The 17,368-nt window shown below is 39.1% G+C and overlaps 1 protein-coding gene across 8 annotated transcripts in view; it reads left to right on the forward strand.

Annotated features, from left to right (window-relative positions):
• Nucleotides 1-17,368, forward strand: part of CTTNBP2 (cortactin binding protein 2) — a 203,059-nt gene that overhangs the window by 126,988 nt on the left and 58,703 nt on the right. For 7 of the 8 annotated variants that reach the window (XM_057731496.1, XM_057731497.1, XM_057731494.1 and 4 more), the window contains 4 exons: nucleotides 4,325-5,954; nucleotides 11,911-12,114; nucleotides 13,534-13,633; nucleotides 16,258-16,408. In XM_057731496.1, coding sequence (XP_057587479.1) covers nucleotides 4,325-5,954; nucleotides 11,911-12,114; nucleotides 13,534-13,633; nucleotides 16,258-16,408 — 2,085 coding nt within the window. Of the gene's footprint in view, nucleotides 1-4,324; nucleotides 5,955-11,910; nucleotides 12,115-13,533; nucleotides 13,634-16,257; nucleotides 16,409-17,368 lie in introns of those variants that run through there. The other variant, XM_057731502.1, reaches the window with a different exon arrangement.

The following is a 17,368-nucleotide window of genomic DNA, read 5'->3' on the forward strand; positions in this document are numbered from 1 at the left end:
TTCTTTGAAAATGGCTGCTTTAAGGTTCTTGCCTGCTAATTCCAGTACAGATTATTTTAAGCTCAGTTGCTATTTGAGTACATTTCTGTTGACAGTGGATCACTTAAAAAAATTTTTTTATATGCCCAGTAATTTTTTAGTGCATGCTAGTCATTTTGGATGATGTGGTACAAACTGGATTCTGTTATCGTCTGAAGAGTGTATTTTGTTATCGTAAGCAGTTAACCTGGTTAGATTCATACTCTGAGTTCTGTCATTTTGCAGTTGGCAGTAGCTGAAATATTTGCTCAGTTCTCTCAGCCATTCAGCAGTCACCTCTGTCATTCAGTATGGAGTCTCTCCTACAAATGTGTAATTCAAGAGTCAACCAGTGATGCTGGTGAGGTTAGTTGCAGCAGCTCCAGTTTCATCCTCTGGCTCCTCAGACCAGTGTAAGGGGTGCTGTGTGCTTGAGCTCCTGCTGCCAGTGCTCTCAGGACAGGGAATAGCCCTCACCTGAAAAGCTATACAACGGCAAATCTCATGCAATGGTATTGGCTTCTTTCTAATGCAAGGATGTACTCTTCTCCTATTTCTATCACTTTTATTGCTCTCCAGAGCTTTTAAATAGTTATTTTCTTAATTTTTTTCAAGGGTTTATCATTATTATCTGCAGCAGAAGATAGTCTAATAAAAGTTGTTTCACCATTACTGGTAGTGGAACTTTCTCTCATGTACTTTGTATTGCTATATTATAATTGCTATATAACTTATGAAAACATCATCTATATGTTTAATATGGTCCATTCTCTAGGTCTTTGTTTGCCTGTAAATGTGTTTTCAGAGAAAAAACACTGCAAAACTGACACATTTTTAAATAGCACAAATAGTTATTATGTTATGAATTGAAAACTTAACATGTTTTAGTGCCAGGCACAATAGTAAATACTTTGCATGTGTTTGCCTCATTTAACCCTATAATGTAATCACCATTATTGCTCTATTAATTCAGATAAAAGAACCAAACAGAACTGATCTTTAGGGCGAAAACCTATCCAGTTCGCATAGCCAAGAAGTTGGGATTAGAACTTAGTACTATACTTATGCTTTCAAGCATAAGAACTTTGTCTCTGGGCCAGAGTAGTCAAGGATTTTTTTTTAATATAAAAATTATTCTTTAAGTGTGGGAGTATATTTATATACTGATTGGAAGGAGCTGATAGAGAGGGGGATGTTTAATATTTATAAAGAGTAGTGTGATCACTGATGGAGCAAGTCAAAGGTGACCGGAAGTAATGAAGTTAATTGTTGAAGAAAGTCTGATCTTTAACAGATGGAAACCTCTCTCCCTTAGAGTGAAGGGAAGCACAAGTGGATTGGTGTGGCTGTAAAAAAAGAAAGAGCTTAAGGGAGGAGACAGGATGTAGAGGGATTGAATTAGTCTGAATTTTCTTGATAAAAGAGTCTATTAGGGTAGACTGAGAGTCACTTGAGTTGTCATTGGGTGAAGTATTGGGGAGAGTAGCAGAGGTATAAATATTCCCTGATGCAGTAAATGGTAGAGGAAGCTAAACAGAGTTAGGTAGAGTGATTGATGATTGGGGCTCAGAGCTCAATTGAGTTTGGAGCCATGTGTTGTAGGTGCATCAGTTATGTGGTTTCCTCTGTGCTCTGCTATCTGTAGTGAGATTAAAAAGACTCATGTTCCTCTGAGTTATCATTTATAAGGCACGAATGATGGAAGAACAAAGATACAAAAGAATTATGGGTGCTTTTATAGGAGTATAGTTTTCTGTATAAATAATAGATTAGTTGAGTTGATCTCCAGTTGGAAGTCTTTCTTTAATTTGATTCTAAAATGTAAGATGAAAGTTATTTCAAGATATGAAGTGTGATGACCCATAGTATAGAAATACCATGGGCAGCATGTGTGATGTGGTGAGAAAAACTTGAGACAGTTGGAGCCCTGAATGAGTGCCAGGATGCTGACGCTGATTAACTGGATGACATCAGGGAAATCGCTAACTTGGCCTCTAATTAATTGTCTTATAAAGCCCTTAAATTCTGCAAAACAACTTTTTTCCCATATTCAGAGGTAAATTATGAAAATCACATTTTAAAAATAAGCTAAAAATTGACCTGATTTGTGCTTTTTCTTATGTAGCTATGTGAATTTGGAAGGGGGGGGATTACAAAACATTTAGTACTTTCTTTATAGTTTTAACTTTCTGTATGCCTCCTCTACCAACCTATTGTCTGATACATTTAGAAGAGTGAAAAGTGCTTTAGCTATTAGTAAGTCCAGTTTTCCGTGAGGCACCCAGATGAATAAAATATACGTATACATCTAGTATAGGACAGCACTATTGTTTCCCAAATCTTCCCTAATCTACTTATGAGGTCACACCCAAATTTCATACAGTAGAATAGAGTGTATGTGTATAAACAGTTGTCACTAATTATTCTTGGGGAATCATCTGTATTCCTGATCACCTCTTTATAGCACCCATTGCAGTGCTCTTCAGTGCTTTCTTCAAAGCAGGAAGAATCCCACAGTAAATGAATAATACCTCTAACTGCTCATTGGGCAGTGAGCCATTCTCTGCTTTTGGTCTCGTGCCTGACCGAGGGGAATGGAGTAACGGAGTTAATGGTGAGGAACAGGAGCACATTCTCAATTGATGGATCAAGCGAGCATCTCCTTCCTTATTGATGACTTAAAACTGACTTGAATAATTCTTGTCTCTCCTGAGAGTGTATTTGTGTTTAACATCTGGAGCTGGGGGGAGTCCTTTCCATGTCTTTAATCAGGTAGATCTACTTTAACCTTGATGAACTGTAAGGCCCTTTATGGACCACCAAGGGAACATTTCTCTAGTTGGGAACGTAAGGCACGTGGACCGGCCTGACTACTACAGCCCAGCTTGGGATGTATCCCTCACAAGCATCTCATGGCAGATGTTTCCTGGAGAAAAGTGAGAAACCTGGGCGAACATGTGAGAACAGTGCATCTGTAAGGCGTTTGGAAGTTTGATGTTTCTGTGAACTGTGTTCATTTCATTCATTCAGTCAACAATTAATTAAGCACTACTTTGTGCCAGAGACTGTTTTAGGTCTTGGGGACAGAGCAGCAAAGAAGACACAGTCTCTTGCCTTCATGGAGTCCTGTTCTAATGGGGGTAGGCAGGTGCTAACCAAAGGGTGATAAGTACAAGGGAGGGAAGGACTGTTGTCTTCCACAGGATGATGAGGGCAGCCTCGCTATGGAGGTGACAGTTGATCAGAGGCCTCAAGGAAGGAAGAGAATCAGCCTTTTGTGCCATTGGGTGTTTTTGTGGATATTAGAGAACACCATGTGGAGGTATAAAGCTTTTTAAAAGCTCCTTCTCTGTGTTGAACAATTAGGTAAATGTGGCTTTGGAAAGCCTAAATCCTAGGGGCCTGTGGCTTGGTGAGCAGATCGAGCCTTTTCCTGAAAGAAAAAGTGCCCTCTTTCCAGGCAGATTCAGCCCCAGGCCTGGGCAGAACCGTGGTGAGAAGACAGCTGGATTTTGGTCCCTCTGACCCCCGCAGCCAGTCACCCTTGTGCTGTGCACAGACTCCTCAGTGCAGGAGCCCTACGTGATGGGTCGTGGTGGTATTTCTAGACAGAGCTGCAAGGTCAAAGATCCTGAGGCAGGATGATGTTCAGGAAATGCCAGGGAGACCAGTGTCATGGGAGCCAAGTGGGAAAAGTGGGATTAAAGAAGATGAGGTTGGACTTGGGGTTAACTGGTACTGATTTTATTTCTAATAAGATATTTCTTATATATGAGTTTAAAGAACTTTCGTATATGATTTTACATGATTTTTACAGCAACCTATCATAAGCTCAAAGAAAATTAACAAAAAAGGCTAAGCAATATGATTAGGAGTTTAGAATTTAACTGAAGTCCTCTGTTTTCAGCACTTTTCGTTATACAGTGCCTCAAAGATTAGAAAATTTAAGGCATTAAACCTTAAAAAACAAAAGAGTTCTATTTTTATAAAAGCAGACGGTACTCAACTCTGTTATGATTCGAAGCATCAGATTACTGTTCTTCTTTTCTATAGTTAACTGTAATACATTTAACATTTTTTTCTGTTGCTGTAATTTAGATTTTTTTTTGTAAGACCATTTACATCTATTTTCTCATTTTAATGAGTCTCTAAAATATTATGTCATCTCATAACACATTGCCGAAATGTGGCACTTTAGCTAAACCAAACCGTGTAATTGTTTAAAAATTAATAAAAATATCTCCACTTCTTTGGCTGAAAGAATCTTCTGCCTGTTAATCAGGGCTGTCCTGTGCATTTCTTTCAGCTGGAGATGGAAAAGCTTCAGCTCCAAGCCCTTGAGCAAGAACACAAGAAGCTGGCCGCCCGCCTGGAGGAGGAGAGAGGCAAGAACAAGCATGTGGTCCTGATGCTGGTCAAGGAGTGCAAGCAACTCTCTGGCAAAGTCCTAGAGGAGGCCCAGAAGCTAGAAGAGATGATGGCCAAACTGGAAGAGGAGAAGAAAAAGATGAGTGCGTTAGAAGAGGAACTCGCGGCTGAGAAACGAAGAAGCACAGAAATGGAAGCTCAGATGGAAAAACAGCTCTCGGAGTTTGACACGGAGCGGGAACAGCTTCGTGCCAAGCTACACCGAGAAGAAGCACACACCACTGACCTCAAAGAGGAGATACACAAGATGAAGAAGATGATCGAGCAACTGAAAAGGGGAAATGACAGCAAACCCAGCCTCTCTCTCCCCCGGAAGACAAAAGATAGACGTGTGGTCTCCATATCTGTGGGAACAGAAGGACCGATGACAAGATCTGTGGCATGCCAGACAGACCTAGCGATAGACAGCGCTGACTCCGTGAAGAAGTTGCCTTTGACCGTGCCTGTAAAGCCTGCCACGGGGAGCCCCCTAGTTTCCACCAGTGCGAAGGGAAACGCGTGCGCCGGTGCCGCCCTGGTCAGACCCGGCATCGACAGGCAGGCTTCCCACGGTGACTTGACTGGCTCTTCCCTGCCCACTGTCCCACCTGCAAGTGCAAACAGGATTGAGGAAAACGGACCAAGCACCGGCTCAACCCCAGATGTAGCCGGTACCCCATCCCCGCTCGCCAGTACCGCCGCCCCTGCCGCTGGGCACGCGCCCGCCCCACCAGCGCACAGTTTACACTCACCGTGTGCCAACGCGCCTCTGCACCCAGGTCTGAACCCGCGAATCCAAGCGGCTCGGTTTCGATTCCAGGGCAATGCTAATGACCCAGACCAAAACGGAAACACCACCCAGAGTCCGCCATCCAGAGAAGTCTCTCCTACAAGTCGTGACAACCTAGTGGCCAAACAGCTAGCTCGGAATACCGTGACCCAAGCGCTGTCAAGATTTACGAGCCCTCCAGCGGGGGCGCCCCCGAGGCCTGGAGCGCCCCCTACAGGGGACGTTGGCACCTACCCACCGGTCGGTCGGACCAGTTCAAAGACTCCCGGGGTAGCCCGAGTTGACAGAGGAAACCCTCCTCCCATCCCTCCAAAAAAGCCAGGGCTCTCCCAAACTCCTTCTCCACCGCACCCCCAACTCAAGGTTATCATGGATAGCAGCAGGGCCTCCAACGCAGGGGCCAAGGTTGATAACAAAACTGTGGCTTCGCCTCCTTCCAGTTTGCCACAAGGGAACAGGGTAATAAATGAGGAGAATCTCCCTAAGTCTTCCTCCCCTCAGCTGCCACCAAAACCATCCATAGATTTAACTGTGGCACCTGCAGGCTGTGCCGTTTCAGCCCTGGCCACGTCTCAGGTGGGTGCCTGGCCTGCTGAAACCCCTGGACCGAACCAACCTGCATGTTCAGAAAGTTCCCTTGTCATTCCCACCACCATTGCCTTTTGCTCTTCCATAAACCCTGTTAGTGCCTCATCCTGTAGAGCAGGTGCCTCAGACAGCCTCCTGGTAACAGCATCAGGTAAAGGGATTGAAATGTTATACCCTTCTTTAAGAATGTGGCCTGTCCTCTCACTTGCCGTCGTTTCCTTCACATTGCCTTGAAACTTTTTTTTTTAATTTGATACTTTTTTTTTCTATTTGATACTTTTTTTTTTTTTTTCCTATTTCTTTCCTCTCTTTGTTTTGTACTTTTCTTTAAAGGCTCCAGGGTATGGTGATTCATCTTGCTATATGAATTGCGGTTTTGTTATGCTAAGTGCTTTCTTCTTTTAAAAATAACCTGAAAGTAGTGGTTTGGAGCACATGGAGACCATTAATTTAGAGAGTCTGAAGCATTTCCATGGGAGGAAGCTTGTCCTTCTTATTAAATATTTATCTCATAAGATTTCACTATTAGTGAGCCATCACCAGACAGTATATGTGTTCAGTTCTATCTGTTCTGAGATGACATTTGAAAGAATGCTTTCAAGTAGTTATTAATCCTATGGTCTATCTTGGATTATCAAATTAATTAAAAGTATTCTGTAATTAGTGTATCCTAAGTTTTAATATCAGTTTGGGGTTAATTTTTTTTACCCTCAAAAATAGTGTGTATATTTGTAAATCTCTGTTCTTAGTGTATTTCAAAAGTTGTTTATTTAGAGCTATCATCTTATAACACTTGAGCACAGATGGATAACATAGCATGTGGGCTATATTAGAGAAAGTTTCCATTGCAGATGTGGTTTATGAAGTCACTGAACCTGGGACTCTTGAACAAAGAGTCGATAAAGAACTGGATTTTTCCCTTTTGTTATATAGTGCTAGAGGAAGCATTGCTTTTTAATGGCATTCATGCTTCACTGAGTAAACGTGGCTCTAAAATAATACTCCAGTGTCATAGTTCTGCTGAAACTTTGCAAGGGTCTCTTCTACCCCAGGATCTTGGTGGTTAGCAGAGACTGTTGGTTCTAATGAGAGAGAACTTTAAGAATTAAAGGAAGATTTGAGCAGTGTTATATTTGCAATTTAGGAGAAGCATGGCAATGAGAAAAACATGTAGCACTGTACTTGCTAATTATGAGGTAATGAGAGCAGTATAACAGGACTTATTTAGCCAATTTTCAGCTGTCTCCTTGAAATTAAGTTCCTTGAGAGGCTAGATTCATATTTTAAGGGGCAAAATTAGGAATTGGAAACAGCATGGACTTTGATGTCAGATCTGCGTTGGAATCTAGGCTCTGCCATTTACAGCTGTGTGTTTTGGGTGATTTTTCTTGAACTGAGCAACTTTTCTCAGCTTTAACACGGAGCTTATGCTGCTCATATTGGGGAGGGTGGCTATTAGGAGGATTTAATATCATAACATGTGCAAAGAGCATGGTATTGAGCTTAGAGCAGCATGAGTGATGAACAAATAGAAGTGATATTACTGCTTCAATTTACTGTTGCTGAAAGCATTTTGAAAATTTGCTTTAGAATTGACCCCAGTGTTGCTTTGTGATGTCTTTCCAGGCGTTCAGCATTCCTTTTTTTTTTTTTTTTTTTTTTAATCTAAAATGGTATTACTGAGCTGGAAAGCCTTTCTCATGGCCTAAAATGATGTTAGCTGTTTCCCACAAGTTAAATCCACCCTCGAAGGAGGAATTTTTGCTACCATTCAGGAGCATCAGAGAATGTGCTGTAATGACTTAAGGTAGTCGCAAAACACAAGTTCCAAAAATGTTCGGAGACCCAGCACTGCTGTTGACATAAACACATGGACTATAAAACAGAAAACACTTCCTGGGATATATAAATTTTGTCAGTTTTTTAAAAATACAAAGCCATCTTTGCTTCATACTCCGATGCTTTGCCAGTAGTTGCCCTGGTCATTAATGTGCTCCAGGGTTCAGCTCCAAGTGCCCCTTGGTTTCAGTGGAAAAGCTTTAAAATCAGGATCCATGACTGAGGAGCTTTTGTCAGCAGGATTTTAAGTTAACCTTTGGAGTCAGAGAATTCCTAGTCCATTATATATTCACTACAATGACCTGCCTTGGTTACAGTGGGATTTTGAATAAAGGAACCATAACGCTTCTGAAAGAATGCCCTTGCTTGTGTCTAGAGAGCAAAAGAGAATAAATTGTGGGACTAAAGAAATAGCAGTCACTGAAGATCCATGAAACTGATTCCTCATTTTCTGTTCTCTGATTTTGCAGTTTGGCCAACATATTCTTAGACCTGCAGAATTGCATTTGGTGGGGTAACAGGCTCCTTCGTCATTTGATGATGAGATATAGTTTATGAGGATAAAATGAAGGCAGTGGAGCTTGTAAGTCATCAGCAAGAATTTACTGAACATCCATTCTATTGGGAGGATAGAAATGTTAAACAGTTACATTCTTGGGGTGTGTAACTCAACCGTGGATGTAGGTTTTCCAGATGAGATGTAGGATTTCCACTCTGTTTTCCGTTTAGATGCCCCTACTTTTGTTGCCATGCCCCCTGCAACTAGGAAGCACCAGAGCGCACTCCAGCCTACTTCTTAACCTACATGGGTGAGCCTGTGTCTCTCCAAAGCATAGGCTCATTTAAGGGTATTCATCTTGTAAGCAGCCGCTAATGTCATTGTGATTGGTAAGAGCAGGACATGGGGGCAAGAACACATCTACCAAATACCTAGTTGATGTGTGTTCCAGTGTCGGTGATGAACAGAGCACTAGACTGAGTATATTTCTGCTCCTTCCTAGGTATTACCCTAAAGAGCAAATTCTCTCTGAGCCATTAGTTTTTCCATCTAAAAATGAAAGCACTGAACCAAAAAAGTGATAATAGTTCCAAATCAAAAAGACATATTAAACCTACCTGTTGAAATTTTCAAATGGCAGTTCACTACCTCTAGTGAAATCTAGATCCCATGATCTTTCAAACTCTAAAAAATCTGTTTCTATGTCAGCTTATATCTATAGTAAGTAATTATGATTAAGTTAAAGCATTGAGGAGAATTGCAGTGAGGAAAGATATCACTTTAATGAATTATGTTGTAAATTACTCTAACTCGATTAGCAGTTTTATGGCCAAATGTTAAATTTTTAAATAACATTTAAAATTCAAAACGAATTAGAATTTCTTACTGCTCTGACCTTGTCAAATGAACATATTTTAATTGTTAGGTGAACAGAAACCTAAACCAGAAATCACCCCAAGCAGCTGAGTTTCCATACCCTTGGAAATGTTTTTTCGTTTTTTTTTTTTTAATTGTTATTTGATACATTTTATTTGATTTGGTTCAGATTTTTTTCCTTAGGTAAACATACACTTAAAAAATGATCCTCCATATTTGATTGACTTAAAGGCTAAGTCAGAAAACAAGATTGATGTGAGCTCTGAATGAGATTAACCTTCTCCACACTCTGAAGCTGATGCCAGAAGCTGTTCTCAACTCCTCTGCTGTTGCACGTTCTGTCTGTTCCCTTCATCACTGCATGTTCTGCAAGATGCTCACCTTTACTAATGTTTGCATATGACACTGCAAAGCTGAATGACCTTTTTCTAACATCATTAAAGTAGCTGTATGACTACGGGTCTGTCCTACCATTACTTAACCAGTCAACTAAATATGATCACTTTTATCATTGTCAGGAATTTCAAATGAACAATAAAGTCTCATGGTGAAGTTTTATTTTATTTTTCCCATCTTTATAGCAGGATTTATTATAATAACTTAAGCTTGCCTATGCTGCTTAAAAATGATAGTGAAGATAAAAAAATGTAGTTAAACTTTAATAATACTTGGTATTTATAAAGCATTTTTCACTTGTAAAAGATTATTAAATATATTTAAAAGAAGAGAATAAGAAAATTGGTATATATTCTTCTGGAGTTCTGTATAACAGAACTATAAGACTCTCGAGTGGTCTAAAGATTGAGAAAATTTTTGAATAAAATATTTTGTCTTTAAGATAGCTTAGCATTAGAAATGGGGTTTCCCAGGAAATTATATCCATAATTGAATATTTTCATAAAAAACAGTTAAAATATATTTATATTTTAATTGTCCCCCAAAGCCTAGAATTGTATTAAAAAAAAGAAAAATGAGAACAAAACCCTAAAGAATAGCAAACCATTTAATATATACCAGTTGATATTCTTAAAAGGGTATCAGGAACCGAGACCTCTGGGGTGAAGTAGAGGGATAGAGAGAGGAAGAGGGAGAAAGGGGACTGGGGTGAGGTCGGGAGGAAGAAAGGGGAGGGGGGAGGGGGGAGGGGGGGAGAGAGACAGACTAAGCGTGAGCCACAGTCCCTCCTGTTCCACAGAAGACCGCAGTGCCAATGCCTTCCAGTTGCCCTTGTGTTTGCTTTGCAGTCAAGGTTTCATCCTTGGTGTTTATAATTTCTCTGTTTATCATCCATTTCTAATAAGTACTGATTTAATTTTTGTGGGCTTGTTTTTTTGTTTGTTTTTAAGAAAATACAAAAGGTAAAATGTACCAGAGAGGAACCTTCTTGTAAGTATGAAGTAAAAAATCTTACTTTTGTAAGAAGCGCTAATGAATATCAATGGGAAAATATAAAGTTTAGATAAATACTTAATTTTATGAGTGTTTGAATTTATGTTATTGCCATCTAATAGAGTGGAAACAATAAATTACTCAGAGATCCAAATAATTGATTCTGAAGGTATAATATCCAGTTTTTAATAAGCAGTTTCATTTGTAGAAACTGCTTTTTTTCCAAAGAATTTTTAAAATATTGAGAAATACTGTGATATGCACTTTTTTTAATACTTAAATAATTTAAGGCCAATAACTAAAGATTCAATTATAAGAATTTATTACATATTAATACAACACCCATGTACTTAGAGTATTATCCTGATACCAAGGTGTAGGAAATATAAAAGCTCCACTATTGTATCTTACTACAGAGAATGTTACCAGACAGATGTAGAAAGTGTACCCCAGGAGTGAATATGTGCACGTGTGCCCCCGTATACACACCAACTTTACTTTCAGGTTTTGGGGCTCCATAAGGAAGAAAGAAAAATGACTTATTTTGAAAGTTAATTGTATCTAAGCCTAAAATACACTAAATACCTATATATCACGTTAAATAAACATTTTTACTTTACTGTTTTTACAGCCTTTTGACCAAGGAAGAATTCAGAAAATTTTCCATGCTATATGCAGCCGACTTCACACACTTACCAGATTCTCTTCTAAAGCTGCTAAATACTGATGAGAAATCTCTAACTATGATAACTCTTAAGACTTTTGTTAAAACTATATGGTAGCGTGTCCTGTTTTGTTGGCTGATTAAAAGTTTTGGGTACAAAATGTGAAGATGGCCAGATGCTGTAGACTTCAAAATTGTATATTGAATATTTGTGCTGGTATATTCTATATATGTTGTGCTTCTGTTAGTTCTTGATACTGAATAGTAGTTGACTGCCCATTATTTTTCTTCGCAAATAAGGAAATTCAAGGAATGTAAATAGATTCCTTGACAGTATTTGGTCCATCTCAATGGTTTATGTAAAGTTTATAATTAAGTACCTTAGAAACATGGCAGAAAAAGGACAGTTTCTATTTTTTAGAATTATTTCTATCTTATACCTAAAGGTATCTATCAGTTGATACCAAAATTGAGGAAATCTGTACATAATTTTTTTAAAATTCAAATTATTTTGAAACCCTGAGGAGGAGTTTGAACTTTTAAAACGAGACAGCCTTCTTAGTTTCCTAAAACCAAGCACCACTTTAACACTTATCTGTGCAAGACTGACGACTAAAAATTTGTCACCGTGTGTGTTAATTTAGCAGCAGATATAAGATTGAAATAACAGTACAGATTTTTGCTAAAGTAAATATTAACAGATTGATATTGTTAGAAACCACATAATCCTCTAGGGGTACGTGTTCATGTGTCTGTGTGTGTGTGATTCAGAAAGGAGTGGGTAATATCTGTCTCTTGTCCTTGCCTCTGCTCTCTAACTAGGGTCACTTTAACCCACAGGCTGGTCACCCTCCCTAACCCCTTTGCTAATGAGTGGTGGTCCTGCCCCCCTGGCTGGCAGGCCCACCCTTCTTCAGCAAGCTGCTGCCCAGGGGAATGTCACTTTATTATCAATGCTGCTTAATGAAGAAGGACTGGACATTAACTACTCCTGTGAAGATGGCCATTCTGCCTTGTATTCTGCTGCTAAGAATGGACATACAGGTAAATATGGTACCATCTTGCCTCGCTGTATCACCCTCTTGCAAAAGGATAGAGAATCAAAAGCACCTGTAACCATTGTTATGAACAAAAGGTGAATTTAGGTTTCAGATTTTCTCTTCCAGGTAGGATAAATAACTTTTTAATGTGATTTAAACAGTTTATAAACATTTAAAAAATCCAAATTGGACAGTTCCATAATAATGTAAAATTTTACTGCAGCTAGCAGAAAGTTATCTTTGTTTTATGCACAATGAAATGTATTGAGTGCATAGAAATTTGGGCACCAGTAACTGTAAAGCACATTTTTGAATAAAGCTACCCATCTGTGATCGCTTTGGCCAGGACAAAATAGCTCTAATTTGTCTGTGAGAAATAGCTGATGTTCGTGAAAGCAAAGCCTTAGGGCTTTAGTACATGCTACAGTGAGGGAAAGTTTTAGTAGTTAGGAAAGGTCATGGGTCTGAAATTGTTCTATAGTTGGAACGATTTATAGTTATTTCGATTTTTTAGGAGAACTGAGAGGCTGTGCAACTATAAACAACATATCAGTGAAGTCGGGGAATTAATCTTGTTCCTTAAAAAGCAAATCTTACAGTCAAATATACTAAAAAATACAGTAGTGCAGGTAAAGAGATGATTCTATGACAAATGCAAAGTCAAATCATATTACACATGTAAGCCATGGGATCCTCAGTTAATTCACACAGTGTGGCTTCCTTGCAAGTTTTCAGTGCTTCACTGCGTTCGAGTAGACTACATTCAAGATTCTAGTGAACTACAAGATGATAGCTTTGTGTTTTAAAAGTATTATGGAGTACTTCAAAAGTACTGTGAGAATTTTCTCTAATGTAGAGAAATTCAGTCTAGTTAATAATATGTACACCGTGAGGTCTAGGTGATATTTATGCCTGAGACTGATGACTTTCTGCAGGCTCTCCTTGATCTTCATTCAGGGAGTTAAGTATAAGATAACCACAACATGAAAGCATTTTGAAGATTAAACACTGTAAAGTAAGAATTTAACTATTATATTTAAATACAAAGAATGGTGTATCAATTTGGTGAGTGGATCTGGTTCTCCATCCAGTAACATTTTCTGGGATTGGCTGATGGAAAAATCTGGTAAAACGTTTCCTGACATATGACAATCCTTTCACTCATCAGCAACTCTCCCCCCACTCCCCCAAGAAAGAAAGAAATCCTGTCTTAGTTAGTCTATGGTATTACAGTCCTGGGGGAAAGGGGCTGCTTTCCCTTTATAATAGTCTGTGGAGTCTCACATGGCCCTGGAAGAATTGTCAGATGAACTATGCATGGGAGAGGTCCCTCAGGGTTAGTATCTGTCTACAGCTTGTATAGAATTTAGCTCATCATGACTCTAAGTGGGGAATTAAAATGGCTTTCTATTAAAATCCATAGACTGTGTGAGATTGCTGCTGAATGCAGAAGCCCAAGTCAATGCTGCTGATAAAAATGGCTTCACACCCTTGTGTGCTGCAGCTGCTCAGGGACATTTCAAGTAAGTGATGCTCTTAATTCTCTTTTTTTCCCCTCTATGGAAAGAGCCTCTTTATAATTTGCACACATATTTTAGTTCTGGCTGAATGTGTAAACTAGTGCTTAAGATCTGTTAGCAAATAATTTCAACTAAACATATTTCAGAATTTAAATGCAAAATAGGATCCTAAACTTGCTCTTTTTAATAATAGATAGTTGTATATGAGGGAAATGAAGACGAGGAATATGCTGTTTCCAAACCTCATGTGAATGAACTTGCTTCCGAAGAAGAAGATTATTTTTAGCATCTCAGCATAAAGTCATCCCTCCTGTGTATGGGGGATTGGTTCCAGGGCCTCCCACGGATACCAAAATGTGAGGATGCTCTAAGTCCGTTATATAAAATGGTGCAGTATTTGCATATAACTTACGCACATCCTCCAGTATACTTTAAATCATCTCTAGATTACTTATAATACCTAATACAATGTAAAAGTTATGTAAATAGCTGCGAACATGTGGCAAATTCAAGTTTTGCTTTTTGGAACTTCCTAGGTTTTTTTCTAAATATTTTCCATCTGGGGTTGGTTGAATCCACAGATGTAAAACCTGCAGATTTGGATGACCTACTGTGTATGAGGTTATATAATGGATCATTAAACACTTTGTTGTTCACTATTTTCCACCACTGCCACACAAAAAAGCTTTTTTATGTGCAATGGCATTAAAAGTAAAACATGGAATTATATTATTTATAATAATCTTAACTTCCTACTGGCAATTTATTCAGTATTAAATCCCAATTCACTTTGTTTTATCATTTAAAAAATGTGAAGCAGAAACTTACATACCAAAAGAAATTAGAGCACAAAACCAAAAAGAGCCTATCAAGTGAAATATATATAAGTTTAGCAGTGATTTCTTCAGTAGCTTAATAAGTCAGTTGACTATAGATATTACTTTCTAAAATCAAGTCATATTTTAATAATGAAATAGAATATAGCTAAATTGTTTTCTTTGGGATGAAATGGTAGACTGTGGAGAATGAAAGCTGTGTTCAACTTTTTTATTGTACCATCCCAATAGAAGTGTTCCCTTTAGCAAATCTCAGAATTCTTGAAATAAGGGTTTTAAGTTTTACACTAATGTTATTAGTCATAAATGTAAATTTTTAAAAATTAAAAATGCATCCTTAAAGTACAATATTTTTTTCTGCATGTCTAACACATATCACACTGAGTTTATTGTTGAGGATCAGAGCTACTGATTTTGCAGCTACTTTTTGCATATATCCTAAGTCCTCCAAGAGAGATTCTTCTGGGCTATACTTTTACCTTTACTGCCGACAGGCAATCTGTAGGGCCACTTGCTTGGATAGTGTAACAGTCATGGGAAAGGAGGCATGGATGGCTTTGCAAAAAGGGAGAACCCTGGGGAAATGGAGGGGCTTGATTCATTTTTTTTTTTTTTTAATTTGTTGGCTGTCTTGGGTCTTTGTTACTGCACATGGGCTTTCTCTAGTTGCTGCAAGCGGGGGCTGCTCTTCATTGTGGTGCACAGGCTCCTCATTGTAGTGGCTTCTCTTGTGGAGCATGGGCCCTAGGTGCGTGGGCTTCAATAGTTGCGGCACATGGGCTCAGTAGTTGTGGCTCACGGGCTCTAGAGCACAGGCTCAGTAGCTGTGGCGCACAGGCTTAGTTGCTCTGTGGCATGTGGAATCTTCCCAGAGTGGGGCTCAAACCCGTGTCCCCTGCATTGACAGGCAGATTCTTAACCACTGTGCCACCTAGGAAGTCCCAGGGCTTGATTAATTTTGATGTGTATTAGATACACATCAGTATGTAACTTCTTTTAAAAATATGTGTAAACAAACCAAATGTTGCCAAGGGAGGCCAAGAAGAAACATGCATCTGAGGAAAAAAACAAAGATGTGAGTTGCTTCTTAATTTGATTATGATTTATCTCTCTTTTCTAAGTTTATTCTCATCTCATTTTTCAAACTGAAGTTAGTTCCTAAGTGCCTTGAAGTCTTGAATTTGCTTCGTTGCTTTCCTTCTTGATTCTCAGGGCAATGTGTTTCTGCTTAGCTGTGTCTTTTCCCTCATAAAGTAGCCCCACTTCAGGAGACAGGGCAGCCTCTGCTGTCTTTTCTCCCCAAAATGGCCCTTTTCTCTGTCTCCGCACTGCCTTTTATAGTGGAGGCAAGTGGTGCCCTGCTGTCTGCGCTATTTATAATTATTTTCTCAAGTGAAAATCTCAGAATGACTCAGCAGCCTGACTTTTTTCAAGGTTCAAACTATTTTGAACCACAAGTAATATATATGTCAAGCACAGTTAAACATATTCCAAGGACTCTGCTTTCACAAGTTGGTTACAGAGAAGTATCATAAACCAGGTATTCACACTTGATCAAAAGCTGCTATTTTAAATTTTCACGGGAGTAATTAAAATATATCTTTCAGCCTTGTTAAAAACAGTATCTAAATATATAAGACCAGCAATAGTTGATAAATATATTTAATAATTCATGTAAATAAAGATGCAGAATTGCTTTAGCATTATTTTCTCTATTTAATATCTTGGCCAGGTGGTACTTAAGAAATCAAACCCAGTTTTGTATGTAATCAATCATAATCTTGTGTTTAGGTGTGTAGAATTATTAATTGCAAATGATGCTAACATTAATCATGCTGCTGATGGAGGACAGACACCTCTGTACCTGGCCTGTAAAAATGGAAATAAAGAATGTATTAAACTCTTGTTGGAAGCTGGAACTGACCGAAGTGTAAAAACCAGAGTGAGTACCTATATTGGGGGTTTTGTCTTATAATTTACAATATGTCTACAAACTCTATAACTCGAAAAATATAGTCAAGTAAAATACAGGTTGTTTTGTTTTGTATTGAGGATATTGGATAGGGCCATTGTCCAACCTCTGTTTGAGCATCTGATAATTATAAACTTGTTCATTAGCCTTTCTTTCTTTTTTTTTTTTTCTTTTTTAGACCACACTGGGATTTTTTAAAATTTTATTATTATTATTTTTAGCTGCGTTGGATCTTCATTGCTGCGCATGGGCTTTCTCTAGTTGTGGCAAGCAGGGGCTACTCTTTGTTGCGGTGTGTGGGCTTCTCAGTGTGGTGGCTTCTCTTGTTGCAGAGCATGGGCTCTAGGCACACAGGCTCAGTAGTTGTGGCACATGAGCTTAGTTGTTCCATGGCATGTGGGATCTTCCTGAACCAGGGATCAAACCGTGTCCCTTGCATTAGCAGGTGGATTCTTAACCCCTGCGCCACCAGGGAAAGTCCCTAGCCTTTCTTTTTAAAGGTAGTCTGTGTACTGCCTGGGAATTGTAAGCAATGGCAGAGGTCAGCCATCAGCAAGATTGCTGTCACTGTCCGCAGCAGTGCTCGTTTGTGATGTGTGTAAACGGGAGGGAGTTTTGTGGCAAGACGGCATCTGTTCCAGCACTTAGAGGAAGGTTATTTGTGCTCACTTTTCCTCCCAGGACTGACGTTTGTTGTTGCTAAGATTATGCAACACCTCCAGAGTTCAAGGTCATTGTCTACTTTGCCTCAGAACTTGAAGCACTGGGTGTGGAAATCCACTCCGGAACCTAACAGGCTGAGGTCGCTGTTGACTCTGTCTCACACAGTTCTGCTACCTCCTGTACAGGGTGCACAGGTGAAGTCAGAGATTTAGAAACTGAAGAAATTTAGAGTCTGATCCACAGAAGAGTCCTTGGATAATACTCCTG

This window comes from Hippopotamus amphibius, chromosome 4 (assembly GCF_030028045.1).
Source record: "Hippopotamus amphibius kiboko isolate mHipAmp2 chromosome 4, mHipAmp2.hap2, whole genome shotgun sequence".
In the NCBI taxonomy this organism is placed as follows: domain Eukaryota; kingdom Metazoa; phylum Chordata; class Mammalia; order Artiodactyla; family Hippopotamidae; genus Hippopotamus; species Hippopotamus amphibius.